This window comes from Rhamphochromis sp. 'chilingali' (genome assembly GCF_963969265.1).
Source record: "Rhamphochromis sp. 'chilingali' genome assembly, chromosome: 16".
Classification (NCBI taxonomy): Eukaryota; Metazoa; Chordata; class Actinopteri; order Cichliformes; family Cichlidae; genus Rhamphochromis; species Rhamphochromis sp. 'chilingali'.
The window spans coordinates 13,346,682-13,360,758 of NC_137943.1; the positions used below are offsets into that span (position 1 = coordinate 13,346,682).

Below are 14,077 nucleotides of genomic sequence, written 5' to 3' on the forward strand. Positions count from 1 at the left end.
ATGAAAATACCTCTCTTCCCATGTGAGAGAAATCTCTTTGCTTCCTCTTGCGAATGAACCAAACAGCTCAGGTCACATTTAGCTTTGAATCACTTAATCTGTCACCTCGCTTTGTGCCATGTCATTACCAATTGGGCATAATCTATACGTGCTGTGCAACTCACTTGCTCATTCTTCGCTGCTGCTTCAGATTGTGCTGCTCTTTTGACTCCTTCCTGCTGCTTGTTGTGCATTCACACACAGGCACCTCGCCAGCGTATACCTGCAAGCTCTGTTGACTTATCATTCCTCAGAGGAGCTGTTATTGATTTATGTCCTCTTGCTTTGGGTGGTTTAAAAAAAGTTCTTTTATGAAGGAGTGAGGTGTCGACACAAAACCAGAGAAGCGTGTTTATTCTCAATAAATTTGTTGGTCATCGGCTGAAGGTGGGCTCTTTTTAAGTCTGCGTTTCAGTTATAGGTGCCTCAATGTGATTATACTGTAGCATTAAACCTTCTGGAGGGGATCTCTGGAAAACAAAAAGGTTGGGTTGAACTTTATTAACCTTCAAACCTGTTCAAAGTTCAAATGCTCTGGTTGAGTTTGCCATTGAAACAGACCAAACAGTGTTAGCACTGAAAACAGAATAGCCTCTCCTGGCTACACATGTGCATTGAGAGCGATGGTGATGGTACACTTTAACGTGGATGCCCACAGATGTGCCTGTGGTAACCTCCGTCAGTGACCGCAGAAAGCACGTCCTCCCCCTCAGAAATAACTGCCACTGCCAATCCTCTTTAAGCTATAAACTCACTTATCAGTTGCACTCTGCCCCCGTGCCCCCCACTCATATAAAAGCAACACAGCATTAGGACACCCTGCCTCTTCCCCACTCCCTACACTCTTCAGTCACATGCCAGCTTCACCAGCTGCAGCCATGCCAGCAGACTTTAGTGGAAAATGGATACTGGAATCCAGTGAGAAATTTGAGGATTACTTGAAAGTACTGAGTAAGAAAACTTACATCCTGATATGTTCAATTTTAGACTAAAATGTCTTAGTTATATGATTAAAGAAAGATTAAAAGATTTGAATACTTTTAATCTTTTTCTTAACAGAACAACCGTCTAATTTTGAGCTACTTACTACAGATTCTTGTTGAGTAAAACTGAGTGTGATTATACATCATACATACATATTATGCTGTGAAAAAGTATTTGCCCCCTTCCTGATTTCTTAAATTGTTGCCTAGTTGTCACACTTAGATGTTTCAGATCATCAATGAATAATTAATATTAGACAAAGGTAACATGAGTAAAAATGAAATCCAGTTTTTAAAAAATGATCTTATCTATTAAGGGAAAAACAGTCATCCAAACATGTTAAAAAGTAATTGCCCCTTAAGTCTAATAAATGGTTGTGCCACGCTTGGCAGCAAGTACAGAATTAATGCAATAGCTGGCAAAGACTCTTCACATCCCTGTGGAGGAATTTTAGCCCACTCTTCTTTGCAGAATTGTTTAAATTCAGCTACCCTGGAGGATTTTCAAGCATGAATGGCCTGTTTGGCACGTTCAGAGGTGGACTTACTGGTATGTTTCAGATCATTACCTACTGCATAACCCAAGTGCTCTTGAGCTTCAGGACACAAACTAATGGTCAGATATTCAGGAGTTTCTGGTAGAGAGCAGAATTCGTGGTTTTACAATTTAAAACATGGTTTTTATCAGCGTCCAAGTCCTGAAGCAGCAAAGCAGCCACCGACCATCACACTACCACCACCATGTTTAACTGTTGGTTTGTTGTACTTTCAATACAATGCTGTGTTAGTTTTATTCCAAATGTAACAAGACTAAAACCTTCCCAAAAAATTTAATTTAACATAGGACCAGCTTTGATCCTTATCCTCTTTCTTCATCATTCAGAAACAGCATTTTGCATTTATTCAGGTTTTCTTTGTCTATGATCTGAAACAAGTGTGAAAAATATGGAAAAAATAAGAAATCAGGAAGAGGGCAAATACTTTTTCACATCACCGCAACATATAAAATCACAGCTAGCTATATTACTAATATGTAACTAAGGAGTTACCACAGTTCATCCGCACTTCATCATCTGTTCCTCTTCAGATACAGCCTGAACAATCTTCTGTAATCTGCTCCTAGATATTGACTTTGCTACAAGGAAAATTGCCATCTCCCTATCTCAGACCAAAGTGGTTTTCCAAGATGGGGACAAGTTTGACTTCAAAACACTGAGCACCTTTAGGAATTATGAGCTGGCCTTCACTGTAGGGGTGGAGTTTGATGAGTACACCAAGGGACTAGACAACAGAAATGTCAAGGTAAGATAACCACTGGAGTCCAGATGTGATAAGTCAGTCCTTGCCCATGTGTGTCCAGGGTACCTGAAGCAAAAGGTTCTTAAAAAAATGAATCCATCTTTCATGGTAAATGGTAAATGGCCTGTATTTGTATAGCGCTTTTCTAGTCCCTAAGGACCCCAAAGCGCTTTACACAACCTGTCATCCACCCATTCACACACACATTCACACACGCTGGTGATTCATTTCATATATCTGTAATTAGTATTCAGTCCTGTATATTTCAGACTGATTTATAAGATAATCAGTGTCAAGTTTCATTTAATACTCTGCACTAGCTGATGCTTTAATGTTTTAAAAAACGAGCAAATAGGCCTATGATAAGTCAGTGCTAAAAAAACTAGCATAAAAGCAAGGATAAGCTGGTTAGTGTTCATTAGCCTTCGGGTTATAAATCCGAGCATGTGAGCAGCAGTGATATAAGCTTATCTGAACATGAAATTCCTTATCACAATGTTCAGACAAAATTACATTACGGCAGCTAAAAACTGGCTTAACTGTTTAACTGTTGTCTTCAGAGTCTGGTGAAGTGGGATGGGGACAAGCTTGTGTGCACTCAGAAAGGCGAGAAGGCCAACCGTGGCTGGAAGCACTGGACTGAAGGAGACAAACTCTACCTGGTGGGCTAACAGTGCTTCTGATATTTAGATTTTTCTTTTCTTTTTCTTTTTTGAAAGATTTGAGACTGAGCGTGTGCTGAATGATAATAAAGAAATGTGTCCCATTAATGCAGAGCTTCCCAAAGTGTGGGGCCCGCCCCCTAGGTCGGGCACAGAGCCATTGCAGGGGGGGCGTGGTATGAAAAGGGAAAAGAAAACCCAAAAACGCTTGGACACTGCTAGCACGGGGCGCCCACTCAAACGCAAAGCACGGGATGAAGCATAGTTATATATGTTTCCAAACCAACTTCATTCTAAGCCAAAGACTAGAAAATATGATGAAGCATATCCTCCCTTTGGTTTCACTTGCACAAGTGCCGAGGTAGGTCTCCCTTGCAGAATTGGTTTTTCCTTCGTCGGGAGCAGCGCTGGGCTCTTCAAATCACGGACAAACAGTATCCCACATTCTTGATTTTTAGTTCACAAACACTTGTTGTAATGACTAACTACTCCTGACATTTTGGAGATGTTAGCTCTTTATACAGTAAAGTTACAGCGGGATACAAATAATATCCTGCCACAATTTGTTCCCCCTGTTCAAATCACGGGCAAACAGTATCCCACAGTTGTTTATGTTTTTAAAACCATTTTGCTTGTAAAACAAAGAGGGCCCTAGCAAAAAAAAAGTTTGGGAACCACTGCATTAGTGGGAGGTGTTGCATAATCAGGATATGACTGTTAAGTATAAAATGGCCAGCTATAACATTGCTTAATGTTCTTTTGATCCCTCTGCTGAATAACATTAAGAGATTTTTCTTCCTCCACAGGAGCTGACATGTGAAAGTGTAGTTTGTCGTCAGGTGTTCAAGAAAAAAGAATAATAAAGTCAATGCTTCTAAATGAACGTGACATGTTTTGTTAAATATATGAGCAGAATGAATTGATGAATAAAGATGCTTTGAGAACCATATTGTATCTATCTATCTATCTATCTATCTATCTATCTATCTATCTATCTATCTATCTATCTATCTATCTATCTATCTATCTATCTATCTATCTATCTATCTATCTATCTATCTAACAACAGACAATGATGTGATAGTAATGGAGAAAAAATAACATATTTTTACATTTTTATTATAAAACGGACATAAGACTGAGCTGACAACAAGGTTAGGACAATTTTCATGTTGCTTTCGAAACAAATAATTGACAACAAATTACTCATCTTAAAATATGACATTGGAAAGGCGCTCTGTTTATCCTATAGGCTAACCATGGATGGTGGTGAAGTTATATTTGTATAGCAACTGATATAATAGAATAAAAATAGACATAGGATATAGTCTTTACACACAGCATAGAATGACACCGTGGCAGCTTGACGACTGACTGCAGCAAAGCTCACGGATGTTGTCACGTCAGCACTTGCACGGCTCAACTCACGCGAGATTGCGTTTCAGGAAGTTCCACGTCAGTGTCCACTAGGCTGTTCACTGGAAAAACGCAACATTTGGACCCCGATTGAAACTGTTCGCAACACATTTCTCTGATTTTATTGTGACAACACGGGGACAAAACATGGTAGGAGGCATTTTAAACATCCCAGAGTGTGTTTTTGTTTGTATACATACCAACTTATTTGTTTTAAAAAGAGCCGTGAATCAATGTCAAATAATAATATCTTGCAGCTAGCTTAGCGGCTAATTAGCTTGAGTTAGCACGAGAGCTTGTAGCTTACGGCCTTTTAGGATTTCCAACCTAAGCTTTTTTTTTCCAGTGTTAGCATGTGGGTACATTTGTGTTGAGTTAGTTGCGCAGTTATTACTAACGGATGCACAGTTACAGATTTATCTTGATTAAACGAAATATATTGAGTTGAATGCTATCTGCTAATCGATGCTTTGGTTTTGCTACCAGTTGTTGTTTGAAGCTTCATTGTTTTTAAGATACACTTTAAGTTCAATATAACACCTGTAACAGCGCTCGGAAACACTGATCTCTTTCCGTCTTTTCAGCCTCTGAGGCTGGACATTAAGCGGAGGCTGACAGCCAGGTCAGACCGGGTGAAGAGTGTGGACCTTCACCCAACTGAGCCATGGATGCTGGCTAGTCTGTACAACGGCAGCGTCTGTGTTTGGAACCATGAAACTCAGGTACGAAGCCAGTGTGACAGTCGTGCCAAATTGCTTATATAAAAAAGACTGCTGACTTCACATCCATATAGATGATCACTGATGTGTCGCATCCATATGTTGCAAACTATAAGCCGGCTCTCTTTTCAGACTCTTGTCAAGACTTTCGAAGTTTGCGACCTGCCTGTCAGAGCTTCTAAATTTGTGGCAAGGAAGAACTGGGTCATCACAGGAGCGGTGAGTAATATTTACTTATTTCTGTTGGGATCACAGCTCAGAAAAAAAAAGCTGACAAATTCAAAGGTGCTGTATGTTAAATGAAATACTCCAAAAAGTTTAAAATGTTATGGATATTATAAACAAGACATGGCAAATGAAAACATGCTCTTGTGACTGTCATGGATGGGGTTAAAAGACTGACCAGTATTCTCGATAACTTAGATAGCATCCTCTTTTCTGAAAAACTGCTTTCAGAGTATCAAGTTCCAAATCACCAACATTTCTGGTCCTGTGGATCAGCTTAATGCCCCATCAAACACAACAGAATAGAGAATGCCACTGGCCACCAGAGAATATTGTGCATCATCCAGAAGATATTAAAAGAGCTCAGTCATTTCAGAAAGTAGATATTCCTCTAGCACTTACTGTAGGGGGTCTTCTGTATTTTTATTGAAGTTCAGTTTTTTGTTATTGTGGTCATTCCCTGTGTCTGCCCAGATCTCATGTATAGAAATACGAATCATCAGTGTTCCAATCCTCCCCAACTAGCTCCATAGTTTTTGTCACATTAAGATACAGATTGTTCTGCTCACACTATGTAACAAAGTTGCCGCCACAGCATAGTTCCTCATCACCCTACCTGATCCCACACATGCTGTGGTCTGCCACTCAAATAGTCAACTACCAGGTCACTAGGGAGACATCCACCTGCATCTAGTAAAAACAACAGAAGTGCCAAATAGTAACTTTTAAGTAATACTTTTAAAAACTAATGACATGATTTTTTTAAGGATATTGTTATCTTTCAGATGTTATGTGCACTAAGTTTTTGAGGGAGTCACATGATCATATCTTGTTTTCCAATGTTGTTAAAATCTTAAAATGATGTGTTTTCAAGTAGTAACTCAGCTTTTTTATTATCCCTGTGTAGGATGACATGCAGATCCGTGTGTTCAACTACAACACCTTGGAGCGAGTCCACATGTTTGAGGCACACTCCGACTACATTCGTTGCATTGCTGTCCATCCAACCCAGCCATACATCCTCACCAGCAGCGGTACGCTAGTAAACTCATGATTTCTTTCTTCATTTAGTTTTTTGGAAATCTGTGGCATTCTGCATACACATGCTCCACAGATCATACTATGAAGACTTGTCTTTATGCATGACTGTGTTTTTGTGTCATTGCAGATGACATGTTGATCAAGCTTTGGGACTGGGAGAAGAAGTGGTCATGCAGCCAGGTGTTTGAGGGTCACACTCATTATGTTATGCAGATTGTCATCAACCCCAAGGACAACAATCAGTTTGCCAGTGCTTCCTTGGACAGAACAATTAAGGTAGGAGCCTCTTGCTTTGTATTTTCTCACTTCTGCTTCTGCTAAAGCTGAGTCCTGTTTCCCGTGGTAAGACTTGAGAAGGTTCATGATCTTTTAAGCATTTATGCAGACAAGGGTATCCGGTTGGAATTTGAGCTTATACTCTTAAAAAAAAATCAACTTGTCAGCATTTAAGGTAAAATGTTTATTATTTTGTGATGGTGCACAGAAATTATGTGGTAAAATAGCTTTTTCTTTTTAAAATGTCATCAGGCCAGTGTCTGCTTTTCAGATTTTATACTATAGTGAAATCCCACAGCAATATTTACTTCACTTCAAGGTTTCTGGAAATTAGTCCTAGGAGCTAAATGTTTTGGAGAGTTCTGGAGGAATAGTATATCTGCACCGTGGATTGTGAACTGTGGGTCATACACTATTGTAGGTTCCTTAATGACTATAAATTACACATATGTAGTTAAAAGTTCATGAAGTATTTGTAGTCATGTTCTTGGGGTTCTTACAGGTGTGGCAGCTTGGCTCTTCATCTCCCAATTTCACTTTGGAAGGTCATGAGAAAGGAGTAAATTGTATTGATTACTACAGTGGAGGAGACAAGCCCTACCTGATATCTGGGGCTGATGATCGCCAAGTCAAGATCTGGGACTACCAGGTAGGAGAATTTCACTTGATTTTCCTAATGTTGTGATTATTTACTTGTGCTACTGCGGTAAGAGTTGGTTTAGCATTGTGTGCATGTGAGTGTTTCACCCATTTGTCGCTGTGTGTTGTAGAACAAAACCTGCGTTCAAACTCTGGAGGGCCACGCCCAAAATGTCTCTTGCGTCAGTTTCCACCCAGAGCTGCCCATCATCATTACTGGATCAGAGGATGGTGAGCAGGAATCCCACTCATCCTCACCTGTGCACCCACAAAATGCATCTTTTGCCATCTCATTAATTATTGCTTTTCACACTGTGTTCTCTCTCCCTCTACAGGGACCGTGCGTATCTGGCACTCGAGCACTTACCGCCTTGAGAGCACACTGAACTATGGCATGGAGCGAGTGTGGTGTGTGTCGGGTCTCAGGGGCTCCAACAATGTGGCGCTGGGCTACGATGAAGGCAGCATCATTATCAAAGTGAGGGAAAGGAAGAAGACAAAGACTCACTATGAATTTGAAATTTATTAATTTATAGCTGGATTTTATCAAGGTTATCATGTTTTGTAAATGAATTATGTGTTCAAAACTTAAATCTATTTTCATCCTCTTCCAATCTATCTTCTTTTTCCGTCATCCACTCCTGGATAGGTGGGTCGGGAGGAGCCAGCCATGTCTATGGACACCAGTGGCAAAATCATTTGGGCCAAACACAGTGAAATACAGCAGGCCAACCTGAAGGCCATGGGTGATGCCGAAATCAAGGATGGAGAGAGGCTACCTTTGGCTGTCAAAGACATGGGCAGCTGTGAGATTTACCCTCAAACCATCCAGCACAACCCTAATGGAAGGTAGACATGCACTTGGTCCAGCCCTTTTCTTTTTTTTATAAATCCACAGAAATGAGCATCACAGATGTTTGTTTCTGGTCATTTTATAATAACATTTCTATCAGAGGAGCTTCATTTGCAGTTTTTCCATTTACCAGGTTTGTTGTGGTGTGTGGAGATGGAGAGTACATCATCTACACCGCTATGGCACTGAGAAACAAGAGCTTTGGTTCAGCACAGGAGTTTGTGTGGGCACACGATTCTTCTGAGTAAGTGAACATTTTAAAACGTAACTTGAGTGTAACTTTGCCCTAATCCTTTGCTACTCTCTTATTGAATAACATCTGTATTTCTTTGTTAAAGATATGCCATCAGAGAAAGCAGCAGTGTCGTCAAAATCTTTAAAAACTTCAAAGAAAAGAAATCGTTTAAGCCCGACTTTGGAGCTGAAGGTAATGAAATCTTAGCTTGTGATGGATTTGTGGTACTGGAAGTGGAAGTATGTTGGCTGTCTTTCTCACCAGACGTTTTCCCTGTATTTCTGCTCTACAGGTATCTATGGAGGTTTCTTGCTTGGGGTGAGGTCGGTGAACGGCCTGGCATTTTACGACTGGGAGAACACAGAGTTAATCCGCCGCATTGAGATCCAGCCCAAGCATGTAAGACTGGCTTTCTTCTACTGAGTTAGATATTTGTTCTCAGTCCTGGTCCCTGTTTATCAGTCTGGAAACTCTGTGCATTTTTAATTGAAGTCACCACAAATTACTTTTGTGCTTCTCTAACCTTATTTTTAGCACTGGCCTATATAAATAAGTTAGTGAGTGATTGTCAGAAGCTGTTGTCCAGTAATTCTAGTAGGGTTACCTTTTTCTTTCTTTTTTCTCATATTTTTCAGATCTTCTGGTCAGACTCTGGTGAACTGGTCTGCATTGCCACAGAGGAGTCCTTCTTCATCCTGCGCTACCTGGCAGATAAAGTCGCTGCCTCCCAAGAGAACAACGAGGGAGTGACAGAGGATGGTATTGAAGATGCCTTTGAGGTAGGTGTGTGGATGTGAGTGCATTCACATCCTTTGTTGGAAGTCAGTGTTTAGAATAGCTTAGCATAATGTAATACTTGATCTAAGAAATATATTTGACCTGTTATGACATGTTCAGGTCCAGGGAGAGATCCAGGAGATTGTCAAGACTGGGCTCTGGGTTGGAGACTGCTTCATCTACACCAGCTCTGTAAACAGACTCAACTATTACGTTGGAGGAGAGATTGTCACAATTGCACATTTGGACAGGTAAGAATACAGACTATTTAGGCTCGAGTTGAATAGAATTGCTCTCCCGACTTTATTAGAAACACAGTCCAGCAGTGCAGAAACTCAGCAGATGATTACAGTAAATATGTAATCTACAAAAAGAATAAGTGGCCTCTAAAATTAGCCTTGGTGCTTTTTCACACCTACTTCCTTTTCTGCAGGACCATGTACCTACTGGGTTACATACCTAAAGATGACCGTCTGTATCTGGGAGACAAGGAGCTCAATATCGTCAGCTACTCCCTGCTGGTCTCCGTCCTGGAGTACCAGACTGCTGTAATGAGACGGGACTTTGGAATGGCTGACAAGGTGCTACCCACTATCCCTAAAGAGCAGAGGACCAGGGTGGCACACTTCCTGGAGAAACAGGTTAGCAAAGGCAATTCATTCAGCTTGAAACACAACTGGACTTTAAACATGAGCTGTAGAAAACTGGTCTATTAGAGGTTATTTTAATGGTTGTCTTTTGAGTTGTGAATATGGTTAAGGTTTCAATTTCTTTGGCTCATCAGGGTTTCAAGCAGCAGGCCCTGGCAGTGTCCACAGACCCTGAGCACAGGTTTGAGTTAGCCTTGCAGCTGGGAGAGTTGAAGATTGCTTACCAGCTGGCTGTAGAAGCAGAGGTAAGGACACAGAAGCAAATGCAAACTCTATATCAAAGGCTTGACCTAAATTGTAATTTGATGTCACAATGGATCAGGTTTTCTGTCCAGTACATTTCTGATATTTTTTACTCTGTTCTCTACAGTCAGAGCAGAAGTGGAAGCAGCTAGCAGAGCTGGCTATCAGTAAGTGCCAGTTTGGCCTGGCCCAAGAGTGCCTGCACCATGCCCAGGATTACGGTGGCCTGCTCCTCCTTGCTACAGCCTCCGGTAATGCTGTCATGGTGGGCAAGCTGGCTGAAGGAGCAGAAAGGGACGGCAAAAACAATGTAGCCTTCATGACCTACTTCCTTCAGGGAAAGTAAGTGTGAGATGTACAAGCCTGCAGGGGCGAATTGTGGAATAGAACCATGCTGTTGTTCACACTGAAAATGAGGCTACCAGGGTAATTCATGCCTTGCTGCTGTGCTTTCTCCACAGACTGGATCAGTGTTTGGAGCTTCTGATCAGAACAAACAGACTACCTGAAGCTGCCTTCCTGGCTCGCACTTACCTACCCAGCCAGGTGTCCCGCGTGGTCAAATTATGGAGGGAGAATCTGGCCAAGGTCAACCAGAAGGTTAGTTACGTCTTTGAGATTTTTGTTTTAGTTGTTAAACTCAATCAGCATCAGTCTAGGTATCTGTTCTTGGTCATGACCTGCATCTTCATTGTAGGCGGCTGAATCCCTAGCAGACCCTACAGAGTATGAGAATCTGTTCCCCGGGCTGAAAGAAGCCTTTGCAGCTGAACACTACCTGAGAGAAACCTGCTTGGGAACCACTAGGCCTGCTAAAGACTATCCACTTGTTACAGTAAGCTGAATGACTTTGGTTAAAATACTTAAATTATGCAGTGAGGAGACAGTGATTAAAGTACTCACTGAAAGTCCTTGATGACTTAAGTAAAAAAGATGCTTAGTTTTGGGTAAATTAACTGTGTTATCGCTAATATGGCAGCACTTCTGAATTTGTATTTGACATTTTCAGCCCAATGAAGACAGAAACATTCTTGAAGAGGCCCAGGGATACGAGCCCAAAGGAACCTTCCTACCTCCTGTCTCTAAGGTTTGCATAGAGTATCAATATCTCAGTACTTTTGTATTATCCTGATTACTGTTCATTGTTCTGTAGCTTCTGTAGGCTGTAAAAATGAATAGAAGCTGGAGAAATTAGTGGCAAGTACAATTTAAAATTCCCTTATTTAATTCACTTTTTTAGCAGACACAAGATGAAGAGGAGGCAGCAGCTCCCATTGCTGCAGTGACACCTTCACAGCCTGAGCCTGCTCCTCCTGCAGCAGTGGAGAAAGAGAAAGAGGCTGAAATCTATGAATTCTCACAGAAAGATAAGGTGAAGACTTTTGCTCCTTATTTTTGATTTATTATGCGGTCACAATCAATCCCTCTTTTAGTGTGGAAGTGATGACTTAGGTTTTATTCATACAGAACAACTTGTAGCACATACTGTTCTTAGTTGATGAAGTGAAATCGAATGAAAATTCAGCTGGAACATTGTTTAAAAAAGGATTTTCCTTTTTTGTACACGTCTCTCTGTCCTAGACTCTGGATGAGCTCGAGGTGGACCTGGACAACATGGAGCTGGATGACATTGACACCACAGATGTTAACCTTGATGATGACTTTCTCGATGATTGATTGAGACCTGCCAACAGTCTGCTCCCAAGCACTCTATAGAGCATATTTAAAAGAAAAAGAGAGACCAAATCCCTTTTCCCCACTTTTTTTTTCTTTTGTATTTGTCCGTAAAAATGTTATATTGTCATATCTGCCTACTGCAGTGTTTGAGTGGCAGATCATGATATCACTGATGTTTTATCCACAGAAGAAAGGTAGACAGACTCCCTCATTTTGTAAACCATTTATTGTTTGAGAATTTCAGAAAAACTGTCCACTGGGCTGTATTTTATTACTCTTTGCTTTTTGTTTTTCTTTTTTTCTGTTGTGGAAGTGAACATTCATTCAGTCCAATAAACTGGTTTCTGTACATATTCACATTTGACTAAAGAGCGTCTTACTCTTGATAGTTATCGCAAAAACTAACAAATGTAGCTTTTAATAATGAAACAATAATAAGTTCCTCAGCAGCATTGAGTGTGTCAGGGTCCAGCTGGGGTCTTTGCTCATCATCTGCAGCCACTTACTGCAGCACTGAGCAATTCCTGAGATGGTGTGGTGTACGGCTTGGCCACGCATCTCTAACTTTTTAAGGAGTTTTGGTGGTTATATCAGAATCAGCATACTTTATTAATCCCTAAGGAAATTATGTGGGTTACAGATGCTCCAGTACAGTAACAGAAACAGACTAGACTTGTAGTTTGTTAATCTCCACTGTGCAAACTATTGCTCTCCAACCTCACTGTTCCACCTCCGCTTTCAACTTAGGATATCATAGCCTCTTCCTCTCGCTGGCCTGACCCATGCCATCCTCCCATTCTACTGCCAGCTGTATAAATTACACAGACACATGCATCGCTGCATAATAAACAGCATAATAATGCATAATTATTTAGAAAATTCCAGTGATGCAAGTCTTGTAATTGTCAGAAAAACAGACCTGCTTTTAAAAAAACAGGAAAACCTACAAACGTCTTTTGGCACCAGCAGCATTTGTGTAATTAACATTAATAGTGTCTCTGTTGCACCATGTAGGTGTGGCAGTAAGTCAGACTCGACTAATATGCAGCCTTTACTAAGATTCAAGTTGTTACTCTCTGTATGAGAAAGGCCCATTGTGCATCTTCTAACTGTTTTGGACAGGTTAAACGACTTTATGCTCGTAAACATGTTAAAAAACAAAAACACTTTTACTGCAGTGCACTTAAGTGCATTCTTTTAGGTTGTTTTCTGAGTATTGACACAATAACTGGCATCTCAGAAAGCAGTTAAAACTTGCTCCACATGCACAAGGTGCAATATTAGTATGAAAAGATATCATTTATTCCCCATAAAGAGTACTTTTATCTCATAGTACTTTAACTGTAGCTTCAGACTTTTTAAACTGTCATGTTGCTTTGACTGCATTGACAGTGTGTTTGCCATTGTCATGCCAAAAAAGTCAGCTGTTGCCAATCAGACACTTTCCACATTGTGCTTTTCTGTGTTCATAATTCAGTTTTTAAAAGGCAGTGTTTGATACTTGATATCTTGCTTTGTTATTTATGACATTTTGATAAGTAGCAAAAGTAAAGATGGAATATTTCGACAGTTACATTTATAAAGATGCAATTTACAGCATTTGTTCTATCAAAATGCAATGCATCTGTATAGAAAGGACTATAAAAGTATGTTATCCTTCAGCCAGATGTATGCTATCTAAAAGTGTAGATGTGTTTGTGTGTAAAATTTCACTGCACACCTCAAAGTAATAAGACACATTTCTATCTGGAATAGCAGGTAAACACAGATGTTACTAACCACATTAACTACGGCTTTGTGCTTAAATACATCAATGTCAGTAACACCTGTCTACAAGTTCATGTGCTATAAAACCTGTCTAAAGTGTGATCAGTGACCATATAATAAAGTGAAGAAGGTTAACCATGATCCACAGTCATAAATTAAGTTATTTGACCTGCTGATGTGGGAAAAACAAATCACTCTGCCTTTCAATCACTCTGATTGGACTTCTTCTCAGTCTGAGTGGTGCTATGATAGCAATTACAAGAGGTCAGCAAAATTAAAACACAAATAAAAATGTGGAAGGAGTCGTTTGATTTCAAAACCTCTCCCTCCATGCCAGTTCTCTGCTGTATGATGGGAAGCCCTACATCCTTGCACCCCCCCCAACCTCCTCCTTGCAGATTTAAAATGTAAAGTGGAATTTTACATTTGTCTATCGTGTCACAGCTGAGATTTTTAATTTTAGAGTGATTAAGATCCAAATTCTAAGAAAGTAAAATGATAACTGACAATGATGGTCTTATTCTTTGCAATCCATATAAAGGTTTCAGCTGTAAATTGGAGTATAAACATATTGAA

At 40.3% G+C, this 14,077-nt stretch overlaps 2 protein-coding genes across 3 annotated transcripts; both read left to right on the top strand.

Annotated features, from left to right (window-relative positions):
• Positions 1-917: 917 nt before the first annotated feature.
• On the top strand, positions 918-3,843 carry LOC308383895 (retinol-binding protein 2-like; the record flags this gene model as incomplete). The annotated part of the gene is made up of 4 exons (XM_080862099.1): positions 918-990; positions 2,146-2,324; positions 2,882-2,983; positions 3,790-3,843. The coding sequence occupies 4 exons, from the start codon at positions 918-920 to the stop codon at positions 3,841-3,843; spliced, it is 408 nt and encodes a 135-aa protein (XP_080718225.1).
• Positions 3,844-4,409: 566 nt separating this feature from the next.
• Positions 4,410-12,091, top strand: copb2 (COPI coat complex subunit beta 2). 2 transcript variants are annotated; one of them, XM_080906618.1, is made up of 22 exons: positions 4,410-4,549; positions 4,984-5,121; positions 5,251-5,337; positions 6,251-6,377; positions 6,512-6,660; positions 7,163-7,309; positions 7,431-7,530; positions 7,635-7,777; positions 7,949-8,148; positions 8,286-8,396; positions 8,491-8,579; positions 8,680-8,786; positions 9,023-9,166; positions 9,285-9,415; positions 9,598-9,805; positions 9,949-10,059; positions 10,185-10,399; positions 10,519-10,657; positions 10,755-10,892; positions 11,067-11,144; positions 11,298-11,429; positions 11,639-12,091. In XM_080906618.1, exons 1-22 carry the CDS (start codon positions 4,547-4,549, stop codon positions 11,732-11,734), a joined length of 2,793 nt encoding a protein of 930 aa, XP_080762744.1. In that variant the 5' UTR covers positions 4,410-4,546; the 3' UTR covers positions 11,735-12,091. The 2 variants fall into 2 exon arrangements, with proteins under 2 accessions (XP_080762744.1, XP_080762745.1); XM_080906619.1 differs by having other exon boundaries at positions 11,301-11,429.
• The last annotated feature ends 1,986 nt before the right edge of the window (positions 12,092-14,077 follow it).

Coding starts and splice junctions, on each gene's coding strand:
- copb2 (XM_080906618.1), top strand. Junction 7,531..7,634: donor CATTACTGGATCAGAGGATG/GTGAGCAGGAAT, acceptor CTCCCTCTACAG/GGACCGTGCGTATCTGGCAC. Junction 9,167..9,284: donor GTATTGAAGATGCCTTTGAG/GTAGGTGTGTGG, acceptor TGACATGTTCAG/GTCCAGGGAGAGATCCAGGA.